The sequence below is a fragment of the Mchenga conophoros genome, linkage group LG14 (assembly GCF_057382185.1).
Source record: "Mchenga conophoros isolate Kocher_MC1m ecotype Shallow Benthic linkage group LG14, M_conophoros_male_GT1.1, whole genome shotgun sequence".
NCBI classification, from domain to species: Eukaryota; Metazoa; Chordata; class Actinopteri; order Cichliformes; family Cichlidae; genus Mchenga; species Mchenga conophoros.
Genome location: NC_140539.1, coordinates 1,721,419 through 1,738,357, shown reverse-complemented (window position 1 = coordinate 1,738,357; position 16,939 = coordinate 1,721,419). Strand labels below are relative to the sequence as shown.

Here is a 16,939-nt window from a genome sequence, read left to right as displayed (position 1 = left end):
GACTCTGTAAAGATGCCCCTGAGACAATTCAACAGATATCACCGGGGCGCAAGACGCTAGCAAGCAGGGCATTCATGCAAAGCAATAACCAAGGGGCTGGTATAGTATATATGGAGGAAAATCTGTGCTGAGTGTTGCCTGGAAATCTTCCTGTGGGATTTCCAGATACCAGGTTCCTACAAACAAAACTAATTTTGTTTGTGTTTCCTCCTGGGATCAAACGTATAAACCAGTACACTATGCAGCTACTAAGACACGTAGCATAAAAGAAAAAACCCTCCGTCAAGGTTCATCTGAAAACTGTAAGGTTTAAAGAACAATATGCTGAAAGATGACAACAAAAGATGTAAAATGGTGACACAAGGTTCAACTCAGATGCTAATTTAGGTCAGTCTCTATGATATGGATAAAAAAGCAGATGGAGGTTAGGAGCACAGGTATTCTTTAGGTAAGAAGATCACCTCCACTGGATTTAGGTTTTCAATATAAAAGTCTCTGGAGCAGGTAAGTGAGTGGCTGTGGTGTATGAGGTAGCCAGGTTCTCAGGTGTTTGACAACAATGTGTCAAGGAATGGTGCTAGAGACTAGTTTAACTATTGCATTGATTACTCACAGAAAACAGATGCACCAAGCAAGGATTTAGTAAGACCACCCCCAAGAGACCGGTTTATCTGCATTCACAGCCTCATTCCCACAGATAGGAGAGAGAACAGGAGAAAGCATGAAGTGTGGAGGTGGTCAGGTTGAAACGGTGCCGGTGCTTAAAGAATGGAGAACACAAACTTTGTCCAAAAACCTCTTATGTTTTTATTTTTAGCAGTCTCTTTTTTTCTGCAAAATGATAAGCACCGTCCAGCCCCACGCATGGGGTGATCCGCACTAACTCGCTAATGGAGATCTACCACACCTGCAGTAGATGTGCTCGGTGTGAGGTCTCGCAGCAAGCTATCAAATACGGTGCATTTCTCAGCTTTTAAAAAAACGCTATGCGTTGCCAGGTGTTTCATCAGATTCGAGGTGTTACCTCCTTTGACAGTATCACAGTATCAGCTTAAAGCACTTGTGGCTGCTGAGTTTGCATATTTTGCTGTGAAGTACAGCCAGACTTTTGACCGCTTCGCCTTGGGCATTTTTAATCTGTAGCTCTGCTCTAAAAGAACGTACGTACCTGGGCCCGCCTACTATCCTCGGAAAGGTAAAATGATTGGCTAGAATACAAAGTTTATGACATCTCAGGAAAAAAAAATGTGCGCTGCTTTTCGGTCTGGCCATAATGGCACCGGATATCGGTACCCATCCCTAGTCAGGTACTGGACTGACAATGAGTGAAAAGGCACCAGATATTTAAACGAAAGGTGACCTCAGAGTGACCTTCAGGAAGCCTGGAGAACTGGTCCACAAGAAACTCTTGTTAGCAAAACATACAGAAACACGGGGGTGACCCCAGACTTTTCACAGCATTGTTCATTCAGTCTGTGTCCACACAAACTATCCAGCAATTACATTAGCTCATAACTATGTTAACTTTATCTGTCCGGCTTGAGAAAATTAAAATATTTATATTTTAGAGAAAACAGGGTTTGTAGTTCATTAAGTCGGGTTTGACTGTTTCCTTTTTTTCTTCCGCCTGACTTGAAAGTCCCCATCTCACTGCCACACACACATGCACACTAATGACCTGCAATATCTTCACTCGGATCTGATACCAAGTAAAATTCACCCTGGTATGGACGATACTGATCCGATATCAGTGTTTTGTATAAAAACCTGTGTTTGGAAAATCAAAATCAAGAGCAGTGTATCAAATTAGAAGAACAATACTGTGAATGCTTTTCAAGCATTCACACTAATTATATCTTCATAATGAATACAACACATCAGACTACTTGTTCTTGTTTAATTATGAAGAATAATCACACAAGAAATTAAAACCTGAAAAGTCAATAACTACATTTTAAAATATTCAATTAACAATCAAAACAAATGTGACAGATTGAAAAAAAATACAGAAATATTTTTGAGTTGGATTTTTATTTTGTAAAACCTGTAATGGCAGTTTTACTGCATATAGATAACATTCACACTGGCATAAGTTGATACTCAGCCTATATATCAGCTTTGAGTGCTCTCTACAACCTTACCACGCGTCTTTATCGTTAACAGTAATAATGAGCCGTGGCTCATTTATATCAGTATTACAGTCGGAGGGGTAGCAGTCCCTACGAACTGTTTGGATAATATAGTTACTTTCCCCTGTGTTCCTGTTAATCATAAACTACAAATTTACCCCAAATTACCAAAATATGGATATTTTAATATGAGAATCGAGAGTAGAACATAAATATCGTATGGGAGGAATCACACACACACACACACACACACACACAGAGAAAGTGTGACGCTGTAACACGTTGAGGGAAAGAAACATATGAAGGCACAGTAACGGGGTGAGGTGCAGCTTTCTCCTCCTACAAACGGGCTCATTTCTCTGCCATTCAAAGGGAAGTAAGCGCAGACCTTCCGAGGACAAAGACAACTTCTGCAGGTTTTCAAAGCATCTCCAAAGGTATGTGATGGTTCTATTTATGGTTGAAGCTGCAAACGTGACTGGAAGGCGTCCGGTCACAGTCGTGGCGAAACGTAAATATGCATGCTATTAGTGTTTTTTTACTCCGAGCTCCGTGACCGATAAACAGGAACGTCACGAAGCTTTCGCTGTCTAAATTCGGACTATCAGCTGAGGTTAATGGCGGACCACGAAACATTCACACACATGTCGAATAAAAAAGCATTTTTGGGGGGCGGAGGGTTATAACACTGACCCGAAGGAACGAATCCTAAACAGACTGAAGTTTGCTGAAAGCTGACTTTATGGGGGAACTTTTGTGTGGCATTATGGGTCATCGGGCTCGGCATAACAGGCTTGTAAACACGCCTTTATCTTCTCCTCGGGGTTTGTTCACGACGAGCCCGAGGAATCACCTGAATGTGTTCCCAGCAGAGAAACCCTGACAGACTGCGGTGGACAGTTTGCATTGTTTTTGGACTGCAGCTGATCATAGCACACCCTGTTCTGCTTGGCTACTTAATAAGCTCAGCACAGCAGCAGATTCTCCACCTGCTGCAGGTTTTGGACAGAGTGTCCCTCATCTGTGATCTCCAGAAATCGACACTTCTACAGTTGCAGTCCAGAGCGCCAGCTGGTCATTGAATGAATTTTCAAAATAAGAGCGAGGTCCACTGAAGTAATAATGTGCATGGATATTTGGTTCTTGTGTGTAGACAGCTGTACACTGCGTTCAGCACAAGTGGCTTTGGTTATAAATGTTTTTAACTTAGAAAAACTGGACCCAAGTTTTCTGCTAAAATGAAATAAGACACAGACTCAAAAATCATGTGTGGATTTACTGTGCACCGTATTCATTAACCAACAAAGGACTGTGTTTGTGTTAGTCTACCTGATGGCGTCCAGCAGCTGCATCAATGTTGAGTTTTTGGATACAGCTGAGGATTCCTTCTACTTTGAAGGTAAAAGGCATTTTATACTTTCTCAGTAGTTGCGCAGTCTGTACATTTAATCATGTCATTATTATAGGTTAATTATACAATTATTTAAATTTTATTTCTATTGTCTTTTTTTCAAAATGTGAACGCGTCCTCTGAAAATCTAAAAGTGGCTTCACCGGGTAAAGGATTTTAATATTTCTCTTTTTTAATTTCATTTTAGAATATGATAGCAGAGTAGTATTGTGAGGCGTGATGTGAAGCTCATCGTCGTGTTGTTCTCTCAAAAATACAGATTTTGAGGAGGATAATTTCAGAAAGTCAGGAGAGTATCATTGGTCCATTGAGAGCAAGAACGGTGCTGGATACCTGATTTTAAACCAAGAAGACACATTCGTGCTCCAGACCTGCTGTGGTAAGACCAGAGGTGGGTTGAGTATCCAAAAATTGTACTCAAGTTACTTTAAAATATTATTACTCAAGTAAAACTGAAAAGTAGTCGTCAAAAAAGTTACTCAAGTAAGAGTAAAAAAGTACTTGGTGAAAAGACTGCTCAAGTAGCGAGTAATTGTTTGAAATGTCCGATTTATTTTATAAATAAATGCTATCAGACAAACAAAAATAAATAAATATACAAATTTTACTATTTTCAACAGGAATATATGTAAAAACATCAAAATAAGGCACAACAATTCTAATTTCCAGATTTCAGTTTTTCACAACATAAAGCTTTTTTCACCAATACCTGCAGTAAATAATATAAACATATAAACAGTGCAAACTATTTCCAGTGAAAAGATATGCTGTAAACTTTATATTCATCTTTGCTCCAAATGGCACAGCAGCCTCAGAGAAAACAGAACGAGGCATCTTCAGCATATGTTCATACAAGGCAGCTCAGTTTACCATAAGTTGTATGGGTGTGCATCTGTTTCTGCATATTTAGCAAAAATGTGCCATTTCTTCACTCAGTGAGGTGATGGTTCAGCTTCAGCAGCAGTTTGCTCTCAACTGTTCAGCAGTGAACAGGAGTCCTGCATGACTAAGATTCCTTCACAAGCTCCTGATGCAGGAAGAGCTGTATTGATTTTGATCAACAGCTTCTTGATGTGAGGAACGCCATGCAACAGATCCACACCTCCAGTGAATGGACATGAAAGGTACCTCTCCAGCCCTGCTTCTGGCTTTCCTGACCCCATGGATCCATCATCTTAGTCGGTTAGGCTGCTGTTTGTGCTGGTCTCATCCAGCTCTGAGTCTAGGTGATGTCTGATGAAGTGGAGACCTGTGGAAAGATGTAAGGTTTTCAAAAGAATTAGCTCTGGTCATTATAGTGCTGTATACACTGCCAAGCTGCAGATGTTTGGCAAGAAGATTCAATCACACTGGAGATGTTTTTGTAGAAAAACAAAATCCTGTCATTCATGTCCCGCACAAACAGTTTGCAATGAATTCCAGATTAAGTTTAAAATAAGAACGCGTGCAAGGCTAAGCAGTGCTCGCCAATAGATCCTCCTGTTTGGCTGGGAAAAGACGAAAGACGGTGATGGAAGCGCGACTGGAGCTGCGATGTAGCCTCTATAATATTTATATTGTACGAACGTGATAATTCTGTATATTGTAATAACCTGATATTATATTGTTCAAATGTGAAAGGTATAGTGTTAGAACAATAAACTTTTGTTAGAACAATAATATACTATATTAATATACTTTTCATGTTATAACGTGATATAGCTCTAATTTTCTTTTGCCTTGGTAGCAGCTCTATGCTTCCGTATCCGAGGCTTTTCAATGTGGCCTCACAAAGCCACCTGGGGTGGCTGCGGCTCAGGTGGTAGAGCAGATCAGCTACTGATCGGATGGTTGGTGGTTCGATTCTTGGCTTCCCCAGTCTGCATGCCAAATATCCTTGGGCAAGATACTAACCCTAAGTTGCCCTCTGATGCGTTCATCGGAGTATGAATGTGTGTGAATGTAGTTTAGCTTGCACTTGTGTTTGGAAGTGCTTGTATGAGTGTGTGCGAATGGGTGAATGAGGCATGTTGTATAGAGCGCTTTGAGTACTCCGGGAGAGTAGAAAAGCGCTGTATAAGAATCAGTCCATTTACCATTTACAAAATTATCACGACTACAACAACCATGAAAAGAGCTGGATGCTGCTCAATCACAGCTGCCTGGTCAATGTTTGTCATTAGTAATTTAGCAAAGTTGACGGTGTGTGTCTGTGTGAGTGAAAGACAGAGAGGGAGAGCGAGGGACAGATTTTGTATGATAAGCTTCATGTTATGGACGCACAGTTTGATCACTCAGGTCGCATCAGAGCATCAGGCCGTATAGTGTGAGACCTGCATCGTGACCTATGAACTTCTAACCCCTGAGATTTAATTGTACAGTTTGAGCAGGAGCTGAATAACGTGACTGAAAGAAATCGCAGTGTTTGCCCAGCTTAATGCAGACTGTTTAAACTGAACAAGCTGCTGCTTCACATAATAAACCCTGCCAGCCGCAGTATTGCTTCTGTTTTAACAGTTAAAGCAGTAGAGACGAGCTGTTTGCATGTGCATTGAACTGTAGCGTCATTAAAGTAACAAGTCGAATTTTGCAAATGTAGCGGAGTAAAAGTACCGTTTCTTCTTTATAAATGTACTCAAGTAAAAGTAAAGAGTATCGTGCAAAAAAGGTACTTTAAAAGTACATTTTTTGCAAAAACTTACTCAAGTAAATGTAACTCGTTACTACCCACCTCTGGGTAAGACAGAGTTCTTGTTGTTATGGTTACTGACTTTTCAGCTCAGTTTGGTTGAACTTGGCAGGCTCAGTAGGTAGAGTGGTGGCCCCATGATCAGAAGGGCAGGGGTTCGATACCCCTGAACAAAGGTACTGTCCCTACACACTGCTCCCCAGGTGCCCAATAATCAATATCAATAAAGTATTCCAAAAAAAAAAGAGCTTGTGCGCTAGCTTCTTCAACATTGTAATTGTTGAAATTTTTTAAGAATAAAGCAACTTGCTGAGAGAATAAAGCTGTTGACGCATGTTGATGGACATTTGTCTGCTTAGTCAGGCAGGGCTGGATCAGGTGACCCCAAATCCTCCCTTAATTACATTGCAATAGGCCTCGGCTGCTGGGGCTTCCCGTGATGCACGATCTCCCGTGATGAGCGTTTCTTGTTCATTCAGTAATGTAAGTCGCTAATGACTTAATGCACAGAGATGTATAAACACATAGTGAGTGAGAAAGGTGACTGAAGAAGAAGTACTCGATGCATCATGCAATCGCCCAGCAGCCTACACCTATCGCAGCATAACTGTTAATAAAGTTAAAAAAAAAGGGTCAGCACGGTGGTTAGCAGTGTCGCCTCACAGCAAGAAGGTCCTGGGTTTGAATCCACTCTTTAGCCAGGGCCTTTCTATGTGGAGTTTGCATGATCTCCCGTTTCTGTGTGGGATCTCTTCGGATACTCCGGCTTCCTCCCGCAGTCAAAGACCTGCAATTAGTGGGGTTAGGTTAAACGATTATTCACACCTATATGTGAGTGGTTGTGTGTCTCTGTGTTAGCTCTGTGACACACTGGTGACCTGTCCAGGGGGTACCCTGCCTCTCACCCTGTGGCAGCTGGGAGAGGCTCCAGCTCCCTGCGACCCTGAATTGTTTAAGTGGATGGAAGTAAAGACCACTGACTGTACCTTTAAGTGAACAATGCATTTGTAGAACGACTGCAGAGGTCTACACTGTGGAGCGGGATTCACATTAGAAATGATTACAGCAACCAGCAACATGACCAGCTGCCTCTGCAGTGAGTCTCTCTCAATGTGGTGGAATTTCAACCCTAACATGTAGCTAAGTTTAGTGTTAATGTGAGTCCCAAATATAATAGATATAATAATACCATATGTCCAAATCTGCAGTCACTACAGCTGCTGCCTGTCAAAACGTGACCCCAGGATTTTAAATTGGTCGGTCCATTAAAAGCCGAACAAATAAGTTTGTGGAGCGCTGCAGTTTGGTCCTGTTTTGCACACAGAACAAACTGACACATATAGACGAACAGAACAGCAGGATATCATCACCTTTGTTCTTTAAAACAAGACATAGCTGAATGACATGCTGCTCTTGCTTGTCCTTGTTTCCTCTTCAGAGAAGAAACTCTGCATCTGGACCTATCGGAGCTCTACTCCAACCGATCAGGAAAAGTTGCCAGTCATGATATATACCCTAAAGAATGACCAGACAATGGTGGTATGTTGTAAGGAGCACAAAATTCAAGCTGTATCAATGGTAAGTACAAGAAAAGTCATTCAGAGTTGGTTTTAGTGCAGCGGTCTCCAACCTTTTTTGTGCCACAGACCAGTTTATGTCCAACAATATTTTCACGGACCGGCCTTTAAGGTGTTGCAGATAAATACAACAAAATAAAACCAGTACCAAAAAGAAGATTTATTCATAACACACAGGAAAAGACCCCGAGCTTCAGGTCTCGCGGTCCAGTACCAAATGACTCATGGACCGGTAGCGGTCCGCGGTCCGTGGGTTGGAGACCACTGGTTTAGATATTAATAAGAAACCAGTATATCAGTAAGTGTGTATTTTTACTGGCCCACAAAAAAGCTTTTATTTTTTATGTTTTTAAAAATGAATACAGTTTAATTAATAAATTTGAACCAGCTCTTAAAATGAGAAAAATCATCTCATTCTGCTAGTTTAATTAACATTGATTGTCATCGTTCCTGTTTGACACCATCACTAGACTCCTTAATTCTGCTTATTAAACAACAGTTTAATCTCCACGTGTGAAAGGGCCACTATACTTGATCTGCAGTGCGTCAGGATGACACAGTGATTGTTACTCTTTTTCTCCTTATGTCTGTCCATAGACGCCCCCCACAGACATCCCTGGAACAACTCACGAGGCTTTGTTCTACCAGATGGAACTTAATGGAACTAACAGGTTTAAGTTTGTGTTCTCAGAAGATCCCAACAAAGCTCTTGGAGTTGTGGATGAAAAAAACGGTCGTTATAAACTGACCCTGATTACTGAAGGTGTCGATGTTGACATGAGAGTTGATTTTGAGCTCAAATAATTAAAGAAGTTGTCTAAATAATGAAAAAAAAGTCATCTGACTTGACTGAATGCAGATATCCGATATAACAACTTCTTAAAGTCATAACTCAGAGTCACTTTGTGATTTAAATGGAACAAATCTGATCTCAAACCATTTGGAACCTCAACATGCTCCCTGTTGTATCATTCTAAGGTTACAATGTGTCCATCCATAAATCTTTAGTTAAAGGCAGCTTTGAAATGAGTTTTATCTCATTTGAGATTTTGTTAGTATTCAGTTAATCATTGAATATTGTGAGGTTGGACCCATGCATGTTTGGTTTGGGCCCGTGTAACCTCAGATTGAACCCAAAATTAGAACTATAAGCTCATATAACAATCTAGCTATTAGCATTTGTACATAAGAATAAAGGCTTTGTACTTCTTTCATTGTGTTTCTTGTTTTGTCATGAGTGGTGTACTTCAAAGAAAGTTGAAAACGGCCAGGCTCTGTTAGCATGAGCTAGCTCGACTAATCCCCGTCGGAGATGACGGGTAAGACGACAAACACGTCAGAGGAAATCTGTAAATCCTATAAACATAAAAGGCAACACCAGCGCTGTAAAGTAGTCGAGACTAATGTGAGATGAAGTTTTCTGAGGAGACATTATTAATATTCGGCCAGTGTAAAAGGTTCAAATGGAGCCGTGGCACGTACGCACTCGGGGTCGACATGTATACTCTATAAGCTCAACATAACCTGCTAACCCATCCACTGCTCCGTAGTACACCCCAGCTGAGCCTTGATGGAAAGAACAGAGTGACGCCAAATGTGGAAGCTGGAATAAAACATGTTTACTGCACAGGTGTTGTGACATCACACTCACTCCAGCCAAACACAAAGAAGTGCTGGTGTGGAAGCTGCATGCAAAGACTGTACATGTGTACTGTGTATAAGTGCATGTTCCAAGATTAGAATGTAATGGACTGCCATATTAAGTCTTATTTTACTGATTTGGGAACAAAAAGTAAAGTAAGTAAAAACAAAGGTGTTCGCAGGAGAGCAGAAAGAATCAGTGGCTCACGCAGCCCTGGCCCTAAGTTTACCTGCAATTTCTTCTATATATACACCACACATACATTCTCTCATATTGTCAAGATATTAAGATTCTCATTCTATACAATAGCACAGCTATATACTCATGTGAATCAGCAGATAACATTAATTATATATTATTTAATAATAATAATAATAATGGATTGCATTTATATAGCGCTTTTCAAGGCACCCAAAGCGCTTTACAATACCACTATTCATTCACTCTCACACACTGGTGGAGGCAGCTACAGTTGTAGCCACAGCTGCCCTGGGGCAGACTGACAGAAGCCAGGCTACCATATCGCGCCATCGGCCCCTCTGGCCAACACCAGTGGCCAGAGGGGCAGATTAATTAATCTCTTCCATTTTTATACTAATCAAATATGTATTGCTTATATTTATTCTTCAATTAAATTCTTAAATTACTTTGTTTAACTTCCTTGTTTAACCCACGTGTGCGAGACACGTAGATTATTTAAATACCACAACCTCAGAAACCTCTGTGGCAGTCATCAGCTCTGACACACTTAAATCAACATAAGCTTTCTAAGCTGCACATGTTCTACTTTTGACTCAACGTAAGTGTAGCGTGTGTGACACACATTACATTTCAACACCAGTGGAGGTCCAGTGGGGCGGTCCTGGCATCTGAGGAGCTGGTTAGCTTTCCAAGAGCAGAAAATGGCTAGTTCAGACATGTTTTGCATTAACTATAATCTTAATGGAGGGCGAGAGAGAAGCAGAATGGAGCGCTACACCCCGAGGGCGAAAGGAGGAGCCATTGCAGGCCGATTGTGTCACACGCAGTCATCACTGAGCCTGGAACAACCCTGATGCGATCGTGGTCACAGTTGAGCTTGGTCAGGGTCACGAACCTGGCAACCGCTCAGCAGGTACAGGTGTCTGAAGTGGAGCAGGATCGCTTTGGTTCCTGTTTTGGATCTTCATGGTTTCGCCCTCACGTGTGCACACAGCGTTTTTTTCCACATGAACACAGGCGGTGACATTTTGGCCTGTTTGGAGGTCATGTGGTTTACCCACGATGTGGGTCCAGAATGAAGGAGCCTTCTTTCTGTTTTTGCTCAAATGTAAAAATACGTTCATATTGAGCCAGAATATGATTCACCTTTTCTTACTTTGGTGATTCTGAATATTTTCTGATGTAGATTGTCTTTAATTCTCTTTCATGATCAGTAGGTGAGGTTGACGTCAGTTTAAGTTAGCATTACTGTGAAATTTAGAGTTTTGTTTTGAAAGCTTTACTTCCTCTCAAGCAGGATTCTTATCATAATATTGTGGTGGACCTAATCTAAACTGAGATTAAAGTTGGAGTAAAATGTGACGAGCTCTCGCGTCATCCTTACAGACCTACATAATATCTCATTTTCTTATTAGAAGAAACACTGAAAAGATAGAATGATCACAAGAGCACGGACCAGTAACGTTTTTGAATGCGCTAGCTGTGTTTGGTGGAAAGAAGATGAAGAAGTTGAAAAAATAAGATTTGTATTTGCATTTTTCTAGGTAAAGATTTTCTTGTGAAAATTCACGGTTTTGCACGTGTCCCATACTTTTCCAAGAATCAGATGAAGGTGCTTGATGATGAGAAATTATAAACCATCATGCAAACATTCTAATAATGAAGCTAGCTATGCTAACGGAGCTATAAGGAGCACACTCCTGTTCGTACTGCTTCCCTGTGGCACTTTGAAGTTCAATCATTTACTTGATCATTTGAGAAGATGCTGAGGAAAGCTACTGAAGAAGATTTATTCAAGTTTACTGAGTTACAGAAGCTTCTCGTGAGTGCTTGAAAGTTAATTTGGAATAATTGCTGAGCTTAAAGATGCAGCATATGGCACACCACATGTGGTTGACCAAAAGAGGGAGCCAAAGACAACATGACAAATAGTGAAGAGCATGCTGATAAACTAGGGTCAGAAACACTGCAAAGTTTCTGCAAGCTGGGTGAAGAGTTCATCTCGCTTAATAACAGTGTTATGAAGATGCTACCAGAAGATGGATTTAGTGGAGATCAGTGTAACTCGTATGGTATGGAGGAGATCCAGGCCCCAGACATCCAGAGGCCCCAGAGTACGAGGACCCAAGGAGGACCATCAGAGGGACATCTGTGCCACCCTCCTGGGAGGAGCTGAGGAGAGCCCCAAACGAGGGGTCACCCAGCAGCCACGGAGCAGAGGCCAGAGGGGGTTGCAGTGACGTGCCGTGGGCTCTGCGGGCAGCCAGCTGTGCCAGAGTGAACCGAGCCCCAGGCACAGAGGGCCCCCCACACCCCGGAAGGGGCCCAGCTGAGCCACAGGCAACAGACCCCGCCAATCGGCCACCAGGAGTGAGTCAGTACATACATGGTGCCCAGCCCCAGACACAAAGAACCACCAACACACCAAGTCTGAGGGCATCAGCCACCGGGAGGAAGTGTGGTGAGGGAGATAGGCCTCCATACCTCGGAGAGCCTGAGACCTTCCCAGAGAGGTGGAGTCTAAGACCCGACATATAGACACAGACGAACAGGCACACACAGACGCAAACATGCATTCCCACCTCCATATAGACATAAACAAATACTCGGTACTCACCCGACGTGGAGACAGGCACAAATAGACACTGTACACACAATCACACTCCCCAAACATACATTCATCTCAATCCACCTCACCAGGTACTTCTCTAAAAGTGTGACTCAGGTCTGTTGCCCCAAAGGATACAGGAAATGCACTGGTTTCCATGACAGAATCGTGTCTGTTTAATGCTCCATGATGATAACTTTCCTATGAGCGTTTGAAGATCACTGACATCGTGGCTTTTAGCCTCATTGTTTCCGCAAAGAGATTTCTCCAGTCACTGAATCTTTTGATAAAATATACTTTTATGCCTCTAGAGGATGGAATATTTTAAGTTTTTACAACTTTACACTTGGGAACATTATTCTGAAATTGTTGCACAATTTGTTAATGGAGTTTTTTTGCAGATTGATCAACCTCTGCCCACATTTACTCCAGAGCAACTCTGCTTCTCTAAGATGCTCTTTTAAAATCACGTAACTGACCTGTTACTTTTAAAATATCCCTGCAGCTGTTTCTTTTTAGTACCACTTTTTCCAGCCTTCTCTTGCCCCATCCCAACTGTTTTGAAACATATTGCTGCCATCAAATTAAAATGGACTTATTTTTAACGACGTAGTCTCGGTGTAAACATTTGACATGTTTTCTATGTTCTGCTGTGAATAAACTTTGCCATTGACATTTGCAAATCACTGTTTGCTCTTTTAGAATTCACATTTTACACTGGAGTCCAGTATTTTCAGAACTATGTTTGTACAAAGCATAATCTGCTCGCTGTGAACTGTCACAACATCAAACACACGCTAAACCACTTTATATTTAACTACTACAGCAGCGGTCTCCAACCTTTTTTGCGCCACGGACCGGTTTATGCCCGACAATATTTTCACGGACCGGCCTTTAAGGTGTCGCGGATAAATGCAACAAAATAAAACTAGTACCGGTACCGAAAAAAAGAAAATTTATTCATGACGCACGTGAAAAGACCCAGGAAAACCGAGTTAAAGATAAAAACAATAACAAAATAAAGCTGAAAACCGATAAAAACCCTGAAAACCAGACATTTCACACCTGGGCCTCAACTCTCGCGGCCCGGTACCAAACGACTCACGGACCGGTGCCGGTCCGAGGCCCGGGGGTTGGGGACCGCTGTACTGCACTATACTGAGTCACTTCAAGACCTTCTATACAGTTTTTTATTTGTTAATTATTTACTGTCACTGCTTTATAGTTGTATTTATCAATATCAACAGCTGTAACTTTTAGATTAATCAAGTTCACTTTATCGAGATTCAGCTTCAGTTGTATACTTTCCACTTCACAGCTTCCATCTTATATACTTTAAAAATCACTCAACATTTTTTATTGTCAGTGTCACACAGCTCGTTCTTGTATCTCCACTACTCAATGGTACATAGTAAACACGTATTATAACTTTTCACATTATATGTATCCAGTCACCTAGATATTTTGAAGTCTTTCCACTTGCTGCTATTATGTTTCAGTCATTAATTGAACTGTCTCAGTGATATGTGGAGTCCAGAAAGTATATTAAGCCAGTGATGAGTTCAATACCATGACTCTCTCTGGTGCCACTTAGTGGATTAAATAGTTCTACCACTTGCTCCATCATCGGTCCGTCCAGAGTAAATTCAATGTCTGGCACAGTAATCATCTCAGGCCAGTCGACCAGCAATCCCAGCTCATCTGTACCATGAGCACCACCAGAATCAGTACTTAAGCCCTGAGCAGCAGTGATCTCACTCCCAGTGGCTGTCACACTACCATCAGCTGTCCCACCAACAGTCCCATCAACAGCAGCTGCTCTGGTCTGAAAGATGTCCTGCATGGCAGTTGAGGCTCGGCCCTGTTGCTGGAGGCTGCCTCGGACAAAAATCTGTAATGGGCTCAAGTGTCTCTCTGTCCACAAGCCATGATTGTTCCACTGTTGAGTGAAGTCTTTCAAATCTCTGTTGATCCTTGGGAGATACATGTAATGGAGAGCCCAAAGGTGCATTTCATTGTCAATGTCAATGATGCCTTCCTCCTCCAGGTGGTGAAATAAATCACAGTACACATTGGTCATTCCTCGCCACAGATCACCCCAGAGCCTCTCAATTCTCTGATTATGGGTACTCCTTCCTCTTAGGGCACTTCCACGATCAATGCCTCTGAAAATGTTCATCATCAGGCAGACAGCATTGTTTTCCCTTCCTCTGTCTGTCCGGACCCTCGAGGGTACACCATAGGATACCACGGCTCTGATGAAACTTGACAAAACGGTACTGCTACGGTTGTTGTTTGAGGCATGAAGGAAGACCACAAGATGACTGTATCCATCAATAGCCCCATGAATGACTACCCTCCACCTAAAACCGTGGTCCATAAGAAGAAAAATCTTATTTCTGCTTTGTTAATGAAACAATGGAAAACACACTCTTAATTGATTTACATGGCACTATTGCATGTCAAGTTTGAATTTTTCTCTGTATGTTGCTTGCGCTCTCTGTGTTCTCTGATCTTCCCCTTTAAACATAACCAGTTGTGTTAGAGGGCTGCCCATCCCAGGGCCTGGCTCTATTGGACGTGTCTTACTGTTCAACAATTATATTTGATGTAATGCTGAATTTCACTTTGGTCAAAATAGGTGTTCAACAAATCCGTGTGGTTGGTTACCTTATCAGCTTGTGATTTCTATCAATGTGCCACAATGAGTTTGGACCTGCAACCTGATATGTTCTCTGTTCTGGTCTCCGCAAGAATGCTCTAAGGGCAGCTGCTCCAGGATTTATCCGTAACATGCTTGCTCGAACCCTCCTTCGCTGTACACGTAGTCCACGTACTCGCAGGGAGGCTCTGACAGCCTCAGGACCAATTTGTTCATTGCCAGCGACAATGTCTTGCACATGTTCATCCAGCGCACTGTCAGTCAGTTCCGCATACATTGATGCAGGTGAAATGATACTGTCTGAAATCAGACAAAAAAACATGAGTATTTTATCACTGCCATAACAACACACTTCATTACTTGACTAGTGGTGCACATTCAAATATACTCATTTTTACAATCTCACAATACCATTTCATTTGAATAAACAGTGTGTCACGGTCTGACTGGGGCAGACCGTATGTGTTGCAGAGGAGGACTCAAACGCAGACCAAAACGTGGTGTGGATTAACAAAACAAGCCGTTTATTGAGGTTAGCAACGAGGGTACAAAATAATAGGGCATCGGTGAAAACTAAACAATAACCTAAACTGGGTGAACTAATAACAAAACATGAAAAACCTTAACCATAGTGAACTGACATGGGTACCTGGAGATGAGACATGGATGAGCAGACGACCTGACAATGGCATGCAGAAAACAAAGGGCTTAAATACATACATGAGGTGATCAGGGGAGGTGGAGACACATGGGGAAACAGCTGACAGACATAAACCTAATGACAGGACCAGGAGAGGAAAGCTAAATACAATAAACAAAGAACACATGACATTGTCAGAATAAAACAGGAAATACTAAAACTAAAACATGACAACACAACTTAACAGACCTAATATGTGATGAATAAATACAAAACCCCAAAACATAGAAAACCCAGGAACAATAACTGCCTAAACTAAAGGCAGATAGGAAATAACACAAACTAAATCACATAACAAAATGAGACAAATACAAACATGAACTCAGAGCACTGGGTCAGAGACCCAGCCTGTGACACAGTGAGTGTGTGTCACAAAGAACTGAAAGTCACACTGGTTTCAAAAGTCACTGACCGCAGACGTCTTCGAATTGTACGAAGTGAAACATTCAAAATATCAGCCTTCTGAGGTGCAGTGAATCCACATGACTTCAGGAATGAAAGCTGTTCCCGAGTGATAAGGTAAAGGGATCTACCTCTCTGTGGAAAACCACTGGTGCCTGGTACCCAAAACAGCCTGAAAATATATCAGCGTTTGGTGTATTTGGAAAATAGGTTAAGACAGAGTCATAATTTATTTCACACTTTTGATGAGTCAAGGAATCGACACAATATGTGCTTACCATGTTGGCCATGCTGAGTAAACAGTTCGACCTCCTGAATCAATTCAGCCAAGTCACGCAGAAGTTGATCTGCTGCAGTTACATTGATCAGTCTTCCTCTTGCCCACCGAAGGCTTCTCTGCATTGTCTCCAACCTCAAAGATATCAAAAAATTACTTCTTAATTCTCTTCTTCTTTAGCTCTCAGCGAAAGCGGTCGCACTTTCTCCTCTCCTCCTCACCCTTATCTTTCCTGCTTAGCCTCTATGTCCTTGTCTTGTCTTGTGTGCATTACTTTCCCTGGAATAGCCTCACACGGTCGTTCTCTAAAACCTAAAAGAGAATTATGGATTTGATCAACTGGTCTCTGAATGCTATTGACACCCTTTTCTCAACGAGAAGTCTGGGCTCGGGAGAGCCTGAGTGCCCTGGAGGGACTTTCCCTGCCGGATACACGATGGACGGGTGGCAGAACTGGAGGGTCGTGTGCCTGGCGGGACTGTCGATCGAGGACGCTGAAGATATCTATCTATTCGGAACCGTGATAACAGGGTTCATGCTGATCGGAGTTGGCTTAGCCCTGGTTTATCGGAGAAATAAGAGAGCGGAACCGGCTGTTCAAACCCCCCCAAGGCTGCCCGCTGGAATCGCAATGGAACGAGGCGCAACCTCTCACAACGAAC

At 42.1% G+C, this 16,939-nt stretch overlaps 2 protein-coding genes across 3 annotated transcripts; one reads left to right on the top strand and one right to left on the bottom strand.

The window, feature by feature from the left end:
- The first annotated feature begins 2,385 nt into the window (after positions 1-2,385).
- LOC146559060 (uncharacterized) lies at positions 2,386-8,999 on the top strand. Of its 2 annotated transcripts, none has more exons than XM_085244960.1 (6): positions 2,386-2,566; positions 3,454-3,528; positions 3,675-3,686; positions 3,800-3,919; positions 7,647-7,786; positions 8,383-8,999. In XM_085244960.1, exons 2-6 carry the CDS (start codon positions 3,462-3,464, stop codon positions 8,587-8,589), a joined length of 546 nt encoding a protein of 181 aa, XP_085101086.1. In that variant the 5' UTR covers positions 2,386-2,566; positions 3,454-3,461; the 3' UTR covers positions 8,590-8,999. The 2 variants fall into 2 exon arrangements, with proteins under 2 accessions (XP_085101086.1, XP_085101085.1); XM_085244959.1 differs by having other exon boundaries at positions 3,800-3,931.
- A 4,753-nt stretch (positions 9,000-13,752) lies between these two features.
- Positions 13,753-16,147, bottom strand: LOC146559059 (uncharacterized). Its single transcript, XM_085245193.1, has 3 exons — positions 16,011-16,147; positions 14,907-15,198; positions 13,753-14,599 (listed from the first exon to the last, which is right to left on the bottom strand). Exons 1-3 carry the CDS (start codon positions 16,042-16,044, stop codon positions 13,753-13,755), a joined length of 1,173 nt encoding a protein of 390 aa, XP_085101319.1. The 5' UTR covers positions 16,045-16,147.
- Between the last annotated feature and the right edge of the window lie 792 nt (positions 16,148-16,939).